At 43.9% G+C, this 13,590-nt stretch overlaps 1 protein-coding gene across 1 annotated transcript in view; it reads left to right on the top strand.

Annotated features, from left to right (window-relative positions):
- LOC134366637 (H(+)/Cl(-) exchange transporter 4-like) overlaps positions 1 to 4,828 on the top strand; it is a 51,036-nt gene extending 46,208 nt beyond the window's left edge. Inside the window, exon 11 of the mRNA XM_063082990.1 lies at positions 4,738 to 4,828. Coding sequence (XP_062939060.1) covers positions 4,738 to 4,828 — 91 coding nt within the window. The remainder of the gene's footprint in view (positions 1 to 4,737) is intronic.
- The last annotated feature ends 8,762 nt before the right edge of the window (positions 4,829 to 13,590 follow it).

Genomic DNA, 13,590 nt, shown 5'->3' with positions numbered 1-13,590 from the left:
AGACCTGGAGACCCAGACTGGGACTCATATGGCTGCTACTGCACAGGAGGGGGACTCACTGAGGACTCCTTCCTGCCCTTATATAGTGGCCCCTCCCAGTGACAAAGCCACCTCTCCTTGTCATCCCTTGAAATTAATTAGAATCATCAGAGCTAGAAGGAAAGTGACCTGACCCCAGGAGGAAACCTCCTTTTCTTACCTGGGCCGCCAAGCCTCTGACATGGATAAGACAGGGGCTCACTGAAGCTTCTGTGACTGTAGAAGCAGGGTGATTTGGCAAAGCAGTGGGTAATAGTGCCCTTGAGGAAATGTTTACCTTTAATCAAGTGAATGCAATGGGCCTTTGTTATGGCAGTCGACCCCCAAGCTCCTAAGACAAATCAGGATGGAAAGAAGGGGTTCCAGGAGCTGCCAGCTGGACCAGTACCATTCCTGTGTTGGGAGCCCTTGTTGGGTTCTGATCCCATCAGCCAGGGTGATACTTACACATGGCTTTTCCCGGAGAACCCAGCATCGTGTACAAGGAAGAGAGAGGATGTTTGTTTCCTTTGGGTGTCTTGATTCAGGATTGAACCAGCACAAGCCAGGTGGACCTACATCAGTTCCATACACCTTGTTATCAATTTTAGAATTCCACATGGTGTAGGAAGGAAAGCATTCAGAGGGGATTACTTTACTACAACTGTTCAGTGGAGAGGAACTTGAAGGATTGTTATGGACTGAAACATGGCCCCATCCAAATTTCTGTGCTGAAGCCCTAACCCCCAATGTGACTGTATTTGGAGATAGGGCCTTTAAGGAGGTAATTAAGGTTAAATGAGGTCAGAAGGGTGGGGCCCTCATCCTATAGAACTGGTGTCCTTATAAGAAGAGGAAGAGACATCAGGGACATATACTCACAGAGGAAAGGCCATGTGAGCACTCAGGGAGAAGGCGGCCATCTGCAAACCAAGGAGATGTCTCAGGAGAAACCAGCCCTGCCCACACACTGATCTTGGACTTCCAGCCTCCAGAACTATGAGAAGAAAATAGCTGTTGTTTAAGCCCCCCAGTCTGTGGTATTTTGTTAAGGCAGCCCAAGCCAACCAATACAAGGACTTGGCAGATTTAGAAGAGCAGCATCTTGTTTTATGGGGCATCTTTAATTTTACTGCACTTTGATAAGTTTCCCAGAAGTATTTAAAGTAGTACACGAACATGGTGAAAGTCGAGTGGTCCTAAACAGCTTGAGTGAACAACAGTTCCAGCTGTATCCCTCGTCACCACCCCGCCTCTCCTTTCAGGCAACCACTTTTCCCCCCAAGGTTCTGTTTTTGTTTGTTTGCTTGTTTCTTTTAATTAATAGACTATTTTTAGAGAAGTTTTAGGTTTACAGAAAAATTGAGCAAAAAGTACAGAGTTGCCATATACCCCCTCCTCGTCCCTCCCGTTTTCCCTATTGGTAACGTCTTGCATTAGTGTGTTCTATTTGTTGCTGGAGCAATACTGATACATGCTTATGAACTGAAGTCCATAGTTTACATTAGGGTACACTCTCTGTATTGTACATTTCTATGGATTTTGACAAATGCATAATGTCATGTATCCACCATGATAGTGTCATATGGAATAGGTTCACTGCCCCGTATGCATCTCTCTCACTCTCTTCCCACCTCCTGGAAAACAAAGATCTTTTCACTGTCTCCATAGTTTTGCCTTTTCCAGAGTGTCACATACTTGGAATCAGACAGTATGTAGCTTTTTCACACTGGCTTCTTTCATTTAGCCGTAGGCATTTAAGGTTCTTCTGTGTCTTTTTGTGACTTGAGAGCTCGTTTCTTTTTATTGATGAGTAGTATTCCATTGTATGGATGTACCACGGTTTATTCATTCACCTATTGAAAGACATGTTGCTTGCTTCCAAGTTTTGGCAATTAGGAATGAAGCATGAAACATACATCCTCTAAGGATAAGGGTATTCTTTTACAAAATCATCAAACCGTAAATATTTAACAATAATTCAATATATCATTCAATATCCAGTCCATATTCAAATTTCAATCCAGAATCCCATCAAGGTTCACACATTGTATTTGGTTGTTTTTCCTCTTTGGTCTTTTGTCTAGAACAGTTCCCTGCCTTGTTTGTTTGTTTGTTTGTTTTTTATGGCATGGATTTCCTTTGACAAGTCCAGACCAGTAGTTTCACATTTTAGATTTACCTGATTCCTTCCTCATGATTCAATTTAGTTTCAGTAGTGTTTGGCAGCATTCCAACACAGGTGATGCTGTAAAATCACCTTTTCTGACTTGGTTGATGTTAAGCTCATCACCTGGATGAAGTGGTGATGATCAGAGTCTTCTGTTGTAAAGGGACATTGTGATCCTTGCACATAATCAGTAGAACAGTACTTGAGACCATGTGAATTTTCTGTTTTCAAGCAACATTTACCCAATGGCTTTGCTATCCATTGATAATTATTGACTAAACTAATTATTACATTGGGGCTTGCAAAATGCTGACTATCTAATTCTATCCTGCTTCCTAGATTTATCAAGTGTTCCTCTCCAGTGTTTTGTTTGTTTGTTTTCATCACTATAGAGTCATGACATTTTCTTTCCGTGTTTTTGTAATCCATGTCATCATTATTATTTTTGTTTAGAATGCTTTTAAAGGCCCCTTTTGCTATTTTTCTCTTTCCTGAAGATGTTCCTGTGAGATGGAGGGAAAGGGGCATATTTGCTGTCTCCCCGGGTGTGATAGATGGGGAAACTAACGCAAGAAATAAATGACATTTTTCAAGGATTTTTAAGGTGCAGTGTGGTCAGAGATAAAAAAGTTAGAATTCTGGTCTGATAGTTTCACTGATCAGTGTCCATTTCACCAAATGTAACTGATTTGAATACCTGCATGCCCTCTTCTTATTCACTATCTATTAGTAAGAGATGTGTTTGGCTAATTTGGCTTTAATTAAATAAACAGCAGTGTATTACAGTGGTGTTTTCTGATTGTTGTTGTTTTTGGTATGGCATCATTTTACATAAACACAGAGTAGAAACCTGTTATTTTAATAGCTATACATTATTCCCGTGTGAGACTGCCATAGTTTTCTTCCCATTTCCCTCTTCTTGGGTAAGATGGAGATATAGTGATCAGTATTTTGTAAACTTATTTGGCAATGGAACTTTTTTCGCAAAGAAGTCGTGCATGTCCCCTTCTTTCAAACCTTCCGTTTTACCCAGAGGGCATGATTTATTCCCACAGGTGGTAATCTAATTATTCAATAAAATGATGAAGTGAGGGTTTCTGTGAACAGTTGTGCAGATGTTCACTGCACAATCCAAGGGGCACTCTTTTAGTCTGTTTCTGTTGCTTATGACAGAAATACCCGAGACTGGATAATTTATAAAAGAAACAATATTTATTGCTTACCATTTGGGAGGCTGGGAAGTCCAAAGTCCAGGGAACACATCTGGTGAGGACATTGTTCTTGGTGGTGACTCTACTGCAAAGCAAGATATGACATGGTGGATATGGCAGGAGTAAGAGAGAGACTAAGCTCCTCACTGGCTCTCCTTTTAAAGCCGTCAGGACCATGCCGATGATCATCCTTAAACGATCAACAGATTAATACATTCACTAGGGCATGGTCCTCACAATCTAATCACCTCCCAAAGGTCCCATCTTTCAATGACCATAATAGGATTTCCTACCCTCTTAACACTGTCACAATGAGGATTAAGTTTCTAATACATGGGACTTTGTGGGACACAAATCAATCCACAGGAAGCACTGTTTACACTGTAGTATTTGTGAACAGTGTTTCTTGGAGTTCTGTAATGTATAGTCTAGGAGGACCTATGCAAAGAACCTTGATAAGGGGCATTGATGTTTGTTTTTTGGGTTTTTTTGGCAGCTCGCCAGAATGGGAATCCAAACCCTTGACTGACCTTGCTGTTATTACATATATATATATTTTTGGATGTTAACTTTTTTTTTTTTTTGGTTGCTGGCCAGTATGGGGATCTGAACCCTTGACCTTGGACCTTGTTTTTATAAGTTGAAAACAATGGAATTTTGAAAGGGGAGGCAATTTAATCTACAGATATGGTCAGAGAGGAATGTCAAACTTTACCCCTCCAGTAAGATAGGATCAAAAATAGAATCAATTTTTATCTTATATTTAAAATTCTTTATACTTAAAATACCTTATGCTTGAAATTTCTGTGGTGTGATCGAGTTTCTGACAATGGCTTTTGTAAGCCCTTTTTTAATTGACTATAGTCTTGAAATTTAAGAGAGTATTTTAGTCATTGTAGGTTTGCTGCCATAATAAACAAGCTTGCAATCTCAGTGGCTTAAAATAATAAAGGTTTATTTTTCATACACATCTCATCCAGTGTGGGATACAGCGGGCGTGGGCTGTAGACCACACAGTCATTCAGGGATCCAGGTCTTTGAATCTGGTGGCTCCCATGTCAGTCTTCTGTTACTCAGAGTCCTTCACTAGCTCCTCTGCCTCTGACTGCCAGATGAGGAGAGAGAGTGGGGAAATGTGCAGAGACCTGGGAGTGGTGTCTGTCATCTAAAGCAACAGGCCATCGGCCAGAGCTCACTGCATTGGGCTGCCCAACTGCAAAGGAGGCTCGGAAACATTGTCTATCACTGCACCCAGGTGGAAAGGCACTGGGGTTTAGGGACAGGGTTGAGTCAATATTGCAAGGCTGACCTTTTTTCTCTATTTTGTTTCTTCTGCAGAAGACTTCTGGGCATCATCACAAAAAAGGACGTGCTGAGACATATGGCCCAGATGGCAAACCGGGACCCCGAATCCATCATGTTTAATTAGCAACAAGGTGGCAATTATTTTGAGAAAAACACTGACTGTATTATTTTAAAATAAATAAATAAATGATACATTATTATCCCAGGAAAAGATCGTGCATGGACTGGGGGCAGCTGAAACAAAAGCTTTATTTGAAAGGAGGGCAAGAAGGATGAATCCTTTTTTAAAAACAAAACAGTGAGTAGGTATTTTATAGCTTTAACCCTGTATGCATTTCAAGCTGTGTTTCTTAATGAGTTTACTAACTGCTGTGGGGGCATGTGGGTGGGTGTAACTGATGTGGTTTGTACAAGGACATGGAACACCAATGCCAAACCGAGAAACGTTCACCCCTTCTGCTCGAGGCTGATGTTTGTCACTTAGGAAAGCACGTGAAGCTTTGAGTCCAAAAGGCAAAGGGGTGTTGGCAAGTCAGTGTCCTTGCTTATTGGTTCCCGAAGTTTTTTCTGCTGTGTTACTGCATCATAATAAAGACATTTGCACTTGCTTTCTTGGAAAAGAAAAAGAAACTAAATTTGAACCCAGTGAAAACTGGGAGTATGCCAGTGGTCCACTTACAACCAGCCCATCTCTTGCTCCTAGTTTTAGACTGTTATTTTGCTTATCAATCAGTTTCTGAACCAAAATCAGGGCACCCACCATGATGAGTGTGAAGAAATCATTTCTCCACGCAAGACTAGCACCATGGGTGTTTTAGTGCATTTTGTGTTGCTATAACAGAATACCTGAAACTGGGTAATTTATAAAGGAAAGAGGTTTATTTGGCTTACAGTGCTGGGACAGCTGCATCTGGCATGAGCCTCAGGCTGCTTCTACTCCTGGTGGAAAAGTGGCAGGCAGCCGGCAGGTACAAGGAGATCACATGGAGACAGGAAGCAAGAGAGGGAAAGAGGAGGTGCCAGGGTCTTTTCAAACAACGAGCTCTTGCAGGAACCAGTAGAGCGAGAATTCACTCATTAATCTTTCCTCCCCCAGAGGGAGCAGTAATCCATTCCTGAGGGATATGCCGCCATGACCCAATCAGTTTCCAACACTGTCACATGAGTTTTGGAGGGGACAACATATACAAACTCCATCGTTCTGCACCTGGCCGCCCAAAGCTCATGTCACTCTCACATAAAAAATACAATCATTCTGTCCCAACAGTCCCAAAAGTCTTAGCATGCTCCAGCACCAACTTAAAAGTCCAAAGTCCAAAGTCTCATCTGAGACCAAAAGCAAAAGTCCTTCCAGCTGTGAACCTGAAAAACAAAACGAAATTTATCTATTGCCAAGATACAATGGTAGAACAGACATTGGGTATACATTTCCATTACAAAAGGGAGGAATAGGCCGGAAGAAAGGAGAAACCGGCCCCAAACAATTCTGAAACCCAGCAGGGCAGACATTATGTCTTCAAGCCCCAAAATAATGTTCTTTGACTCCAAGTCCTGCATTCTGGGCACATTTGGGCATCTGGGCCCCCACAGCATTAGGCAGCCTCATTCCCACAGCTCTGCCAGGTGCAGCCCAGTGGGCTACACTGGTGCCTGCAACTTTTCCAGGCTGGAGTTCCACTCTGGTAGCTCCATAAGTCTGGGGTCTCCATGGTAGTCCCGCTGCCTTGGCTCTACTAGACATTTCCCTGGTGGGGGCTCTCCGTGAGGGCTCCAACCCCACTTTCCTGTTCGGCATTGCTCTAATCAATGGCCTCTGCAGTGGCTTTGCCCCTGCAGCAGGTCTCTGTCTGGGCCCCCAGGCTTTTCCATACACCCTCTGGAATCTAGGTGGAGGCTGCCACGCCTCCACTGCTCACATGTCCTGCTGGCCTGCACACTTAACACAACGTGGACACACCGAGGTTTCAGGCCTCTACTCTCCAGGGCTGTGGCATGAACCACACTTGGAGCCTTACCAGCTGGAGCAGCTGGGATGCAGTGAGCAGGATCCTGAGGGCAACTGTGCCCCAGGTATGTCCTCCAAGATAACTAAGTCCTTCTAGGCCTCAGGGCCTGTGATGGGTGTGGCACCCTTCTAAATTTCTCAAATGTTTGATTTTCAATAATTGTGCACATTGTGTGATGGTTAGATCAGTTTAGTTAGCTTATTCATCATAACAATACACAATTATTCTTTGGGTCCATTAATCAATTCTTTGTTAGCCTCCCCTGCCTCCCCTCCCCTTTTCGCCCTCTATTAACCACGGTCCTTTTCTCTCTAAAAGTTCAGTGTATTACTGTGATGGTTGTTTCTTTTTCTCTTTCTCTGTCTCTCTTTATTTTTAATTGTTTATTTATGGATTCCTCCCAGTTATGAGTGAGAATATGTGGTATTTCTTTTTCTGTACCTGGGTTGTTTCACTTAGAACAATTTTCTCCAGGATCATCCACATTGCTGCAAATGGCAGAATTTCATTCTCTTTAATGGCTGAGTAGTATTCCATTGTGTATATGTACCACAATGTCCTTATCCAGTCATCCATCAATGGACATTTAGGTTGGTTCCATCACCTAGCTGTTGTAAATAGAGCTACAATAAACATGGGAGTGCAGGTATCCCTTCAACCTGATGATTTCCAATCCTCTGGATATATCCCCAGTTGTGAGATTGCTGGATTCTATGGCAGTTCTATCTGTAGTTTGAGGAATGGCCATACTGTTCTCCGTAAGCACTGCACTAATTTACATGCCCACCAACAGTGCAGGAGGGTTCCTCTTTCTCCACATCCTCATCAGCATTTGTTATTCTCTGTCTTTTTATAATTGCCAGTCTGACTGGGGTGAGGTGATACCTTAAAGTGGTTTGGATTTACATTTCCCTGATGATTAGTGATGCTGAGCATTTTTTCTTATACCTGTTGGCCATTTGTATGTCTTCCTTTGAGAAATGTCTATTCAACTCCTTTGCCCATTTTTTTAGTTGGTAGAATCCATCATTCCTTTACCCTAATAAGAATTTTCATTTTGGATAAAAATATAGCTACAAGTGGGTTTCTGTGAAACTTCTAGTTAATGTGGGAAAATATATTAAGTCAGATCATGCTGACTTGCTATGGAAAATTTGTTTCTGTGTTTAATTAGCCCCCTCCAAAGTAACCTCACATAGCACTTCTGTGTGGAAATATCCGGTCAATAGTAGAGAATTTAATCTTTGATCCTTTAATAGAATGAAATTCATTGTCTCATTCACAGCACTTAAGTATTGAGTAACAGATCCTGTTGTTAGTGTTGTCGGGGTTTCCACGGAGTATTTGCAAGTGAAGTTGGAGTCTCCTGGACTTTAAGCCTTAAAGATCGCTTCCTGCAGTTCTCTCTTGTTCCCACGTGGGCCTGTAATGGAAGAGTGCTGGTCATAGCCTGGCTCTATGGAATCCAGAAAGTCCTTCCAGCTGAAACAAGTAGCTTCAAAAGGGAACACGAAACAGTGAAAAGATAGTCAAAGGTCAGTGAAACCACAGACTTTTCTTGTAATCCAGCTGAAGCCATGGAGAAGCACTGAGAGCAGAAGCATGAGAAGCACTGGCAGGGGCTCAGACCGACTCCGTGGGGAACTTACGGCTGCAAACTGCCCCTCATCCTCCTGAGAGTGCGCGGGTAGAGAGTCTGAGGGTATTTGCTGTGTCCAAATGCACAGCTTCAATCCATTTTACCTGTTGATCTGATGAGCAGAAGTGGGATGTGGAGGGGAAATAATCGTCTTTCAGGAATAATGTTTGGTTTTTTTCCCCTTCTTTTCCAGAACCAAAGGCTTTAGACATTTGCAGAACTTGCTGGAAAGTTTCTGAATCAGTTTTTAACGTAAAAAACCATAAATGCATAGTGGAAACAGTGTTCTGTAACGATGCGCATCAACTCTTACCCTCCCTCTGTTATTACTAAACAACTGTGTGGCAGGAAGACACCAAATAAAGGGTATACTGAAAGTGATGAGTGCATTTCTTCTCAGTGTTTTTTCAGTGCATCCCCTGGGAATGCAAATGTTTGTGTGGCTTTTAGGGAAATGTAAATGCTCTGGAGGTAAGTCAGGAAATACTCTGCACTTGCTGTTACTTAGAACCAGACAGCCTCAAAGTTCTCTATTCGGTGCTTCCTAAAGACCTCACAAAGGAGAAGACATGGAAATAGCTATATTTTGAATCCTAATAAGTCACAGAAACTGAAAACGTTAGTTTGTTTCACTTGGGTGAGAACTGATTACTTTGAATTATCAACAGGTGGAAATTCTGCTCAGTGTTCATTATCAGATGCTGAGTTGGAAAAGATGAGAAACCAAAGGAGGACAACTATTGGATTACCACGGAGTAGTCATACTATGCTTTCATTTTAATTTCACATGGGCAGCGTTTTATCAGACTCAGCTTATAACCTTTGAACTGAGCTGCATGAGGAGAAAGTCTGTGTACGACTTGGGAAACATTAACCAGACCCCATTTTCACTGGCACGGTAATAACTATTTATTGGCCATCCTAGGTGTGCTGGGAACGAGCCTACGTGAGACTTTTATGAGACATATTCGCATTTGGTGTTGGAGTGACCACATAGCAACTTGTTTTTTTAAATCCTAACACTCTGTGTAAACATTGGCATCTTATTAAAAGTTAAATGTTTGAACTCTATTTTAAAAAATAAAATAAGCACAGAGTCCTCAACAAGCATGTTGTAAATAGAAGAGATACTGATTTCACAATATGTTTCTACCCCACAGAACCTCTGGAAAACTGGTCCTGGTGACTTTGCTCAAGTATTCAGGAAAGTTGAAGACCCATCCTTAAGACTGTTGCACAGAATGTGCTGTCGACTTGGTTGATATCAAATCCCTTGTTCTTGACTGGCTGGGCGACGACCAAATAAAAATTAAATTTCCATGGATGGGGTAGGACCGTTGTCCCCAGGCCATCTGCGTGTCTGCTGTGTGTGAGGCTGCTGCGGGGCACGGCTTGGGTAGTTGTCTAACATTCATTCATTTTTAACATCCTTTCATTCAACAAAATTTTCTATTCCTATGACCCTTGCTGATGGCAGTCCAGTTATTTCTGGATTAACTGCTGTTTTTGATTACCCACGCTATTTTTTGTGGGTAATCCTTCATCCAGATAATTGAAAATTTTCTGCCCAAACACTCTGTGTTTTTGGGCAACTGAAATCCTAAGATTTTGCATCTCTGCTCCTCTAGTAGTGCCTTCAAAGCCCAGTAACTTCTATGTTCTCAGCAAGTGCACTGACTAATTGCCGAATGCGCTTCAATCCGAATCATAACAGTGAAGACTTCTCCACACCTTACTATGCCAAGCAAGATCTAGGCCGCGCACGTTTTATGTTCATTGTGTCTCTGAATGCTCACTCGGAGCTGATTCCACCGTGGACTTACATGAGGGCTGGACAGGTGTGGGGGCTTGAGGAAGCTCCCACAGGAAGTGCACGGCAGAGCTCTACTCCCAAACCAGGCGGCCTGCTTCTCAAGCCCATGCTTCCAACCAGCGACGACACCATCCACTGTTTTTGGAAATGGCCCAAGTTTGTTCCCAGAAGTAGAGCTGAAGTTGGCATCTCACTTTAACTGGTAGTGGAAGAGGCCGAGAGTCAGGAGGCAAGAACAGCCCCTTTGTTCACTGCTGGACTCTGTCCTGGTCACATGGCTCTGTGACAGCAGGGACTTCCTGTGTGTGTGATGGTCGCTGGGCTCCTTTCTAATTCCAGGAAGCGGGACCTCACTTCCACCTTTCAAAGAAACAAAGATTATAATTCTTTTGTTGTCAGGGATCAAAATGGATTAAAAAGTGCTCCCGCTTGTGTCCGATGGTGGTGTAGAGTGAATGTCTAACAAACAAGAACAAAACGAAAAAGAACGTTGCTGCTTATTTCTGCATTTCTACCTCATTCAGTTGCGTTCCTCATTTGTCCTGCATGTCGACGGCCTTCGTGTGCTGTTGTGTCTGTGTGAGGCTGGGCGGCCTTTACAACGCTCAGGGATTCCTTCCCTTCATAGTGGAGGGCATCATGCTAACACAGTGGTTCTCAACCAGGGGTCATTTTGCTCCTCGGGGGATATCTGGCAATATCTGGAGACATTTTGATTGTCCAAATGGGGGAAGGATGCTACGGCATCTAGTGGGTTATATTAGTTTCCTGATGTTGCTGCATATATCAAACTACCATAGACTTAGTGCTTAAAATAACAGGTGTGTTCTCTCTCAGTTTCGGAGGCCAGAAGTCCAAAATCAAGGTGTCAGCAGGGTTGGGCCCTTCTGGAGTCTTCTTTCCGTGCCTCTCTCCCAGGTTCTGGTGGCTGCTGGCGATCCTTGACATTCAATGGCTTGTGCCAGCATCGCTCCCATTTCTGCCTCTGACTTCACATTGCCTTCCCCTCCATGTCCCTGCGGCTTAAAATTCCCTCTCATTTCTATGGTATGGACACCTGTTATTGGACTTAGGGCCCACCATAAATCCAGGATGATCTCGCCCTGAGATTAACTTAGTTCCATCTGCAAAGACGGATGCTATTCCAAACAAGGTCACATTCACAGGTACTAAGAATTAGGATTTGAACGTATATTTTGGGGGGACACTATTCAACCTGCTACATGAGTGGAGCTAGGATGTTGACAAACATTCTTCAGTGCACAGGACAGCCACCTAACAAAGAGGCTGGAAAATGCTGCTCTGCCATGAGTGAGAAATTTGACTGCAGCAGACAACACCTCTCACTGTACTGCAAGCCCGTCAGCCAGCTGTGGCGTGCTGTGCGACCCAGTGCAAGCAATGTCATCAAATGGCAGCTGTCACCTCCTTTTTTCTGGAGTGGGAACGATTGACGCGAGTGAGAGAAGGCCACCTGTGCCCAGTAGGTGGCATTCAAATACCGCTTATTACCAAGACTGATGTGCAGATAACCCAAAAGAAAAGAAATAAATGCAACTTCCAGAAGTGTGTGGGTTCAGGTACATGAATATACAGTGTATATCTCTCTCCTAAGGGCATATTAAGAATTTCTGATTTCCCGGTATAGGTTGGGGCCTGGCTCCAGGAAGGGGGGCAGGAGGTCGGGGAGGGGATGGAGGGGTGGGGTAGGGTGAGGCTCACCGCTTGATGAGATTTACTCTGCCCCTGTGACACCCAGGTCCTAGCACACCCTCTCACCCTCCTGGGGAGCTGGGCTACCTCAAGTTGGGCAGCTGGCTGGAGGGTCCTGGACTGCTTGGCCCCCAGTACTTGCCGACAGAAGAGGCTACAGTGTGTAGGTGGCTACCAGTATGGGCCCTCAGCAGCGGCCACTGTCTCAGGAGGCAGGTTGTGGGAGCAGAGGGGAAAACAGAGGTGAAGGGCGATGTCATGGCTGGTCTCATGTCCCACAGTGCCAACCTGCTCCAGCAATGTCTGCGGGCCGTACAAACACTGGTGGTGGCTGGATATGGCCTGCGGGCCATAGTTTGCCAGTCCCTGGTTTGACCATATAACAAAGTGCCCAATTAGTCCTTTTTGGCTTGACAAACTGCCCGTCTCATTTGCAAAAGCGCCGTGTTGAAAGCAGTAAGAACCATCTGACACCCCTGTGCTAAGTTAGTCTGTAGGTTTTTATTGATAATATATTGAGGCTTAGAAAAATGGGGGCTACAAAGCTTCTCTTTGCAAATTAATATGCGGGCCAAAGAAACACCCAGCATCAGGGAGCTGAAAGGACTGTTCTTGCCCTTTGCATTTTGAAGTTTAGCTCCTCTCCTCCTTCCACACCCCCAACCATCTTAGTGCAGTATATAATCCCGCAAAAATGCAGGTTCCAGGGATCAGATTCTATTTGTACTTGCGATATATGGTTTAGTTTTGGCAAACTGATGTTTCTTGTCTTTTACTATGTCATCCTTGAAGACATGTTAGAAGCAGTATGTTTGAGAAGAAGAAAAGAGCAGCAAACTCCAATCTAATGTCATGAACCGTGTGCTGCAGGCACCACGCTTTGGCACTTGCAATATGGACGCACTGGTTAAGACAGCATGTCTTCTGAGTCATTGCCCCAGAAAATATTCTGGGGGCACAGTAGTGACTGCTGTCTGTCAGCAAGTATTCTTTCCTTGCTTAGAAACTTCATTTTAATGCTGCAGACATTGCAGGAGCATTAAAATGCATTCTCAAAAACCAGCTGTTATCTTCCTTTTTTTTTTTCCAGCTAACCTCATATATCCTCCTTTGGATGCCCACCTTGCAGTCCGTGCTGAGCCACGTTAGATGAGGTTTGTGGAATGCCAGCTCTTGCCCCTCCCCTTTAAAGTCCCTCCTGGTGCAGCTTGAGCAGGATCTTAAATCCTGGGGAACCTTTCCCGAGTCCTTAATAGTGCACAAATTCAGAACTAGATGAAAATGTCAGGTCTGCTGCTCTGCCATAAAAGTGACCAATAACCACCAGAAATAGAGGTTTTGAATGGAAAAATGGGAAATCTAAGGTAACAAATGAGAGATCCGAGTCTAGGAAAGAGGGCAGAAATTGGTTTTCAGACCTCCACACCCAGGTTCCTGCCTCAGTCAATAAGAGCCTTCAGTGATGCGATTGGTGCTGACAATGGAAATATCTCAGAAGAGAATATCCCAGAGCTTGACACTCAGAGATGTGGCAGAAGGTGCTAAAGTGACCCACTGGCCCCCCAGATCCAGCTCCTTGCCAGTGCGAGGCAGAGGGAGTCTGTGGGTGCGGAAAGGGGCACGCAGTGAGGGTCCTGCCACCTTCTGGATCCTTCTTCACCTTCAGTAGCAGCTGAAATTCTGCTGCTGATGTTTCTTCCGGGCCTCTGTGACAT

Source organism: Cynocephalus volans, chromosome X, assembly GCF_027409185.1.
Source record: "Cynocephalus volans isolate mCynVol1 chromosome X, mCynVol1.pri, whole genome shotgun sequence".
Lineage (NCBI taxonomy): Eukaryota > Metazoa > Chordata > Mammalia > Dermoptera > Cynocephalidae > Cynocephalus > Cynocephalus volans.
This window is presented reverse-complemented; position numbering and strand designations above follow the sequence as displayed.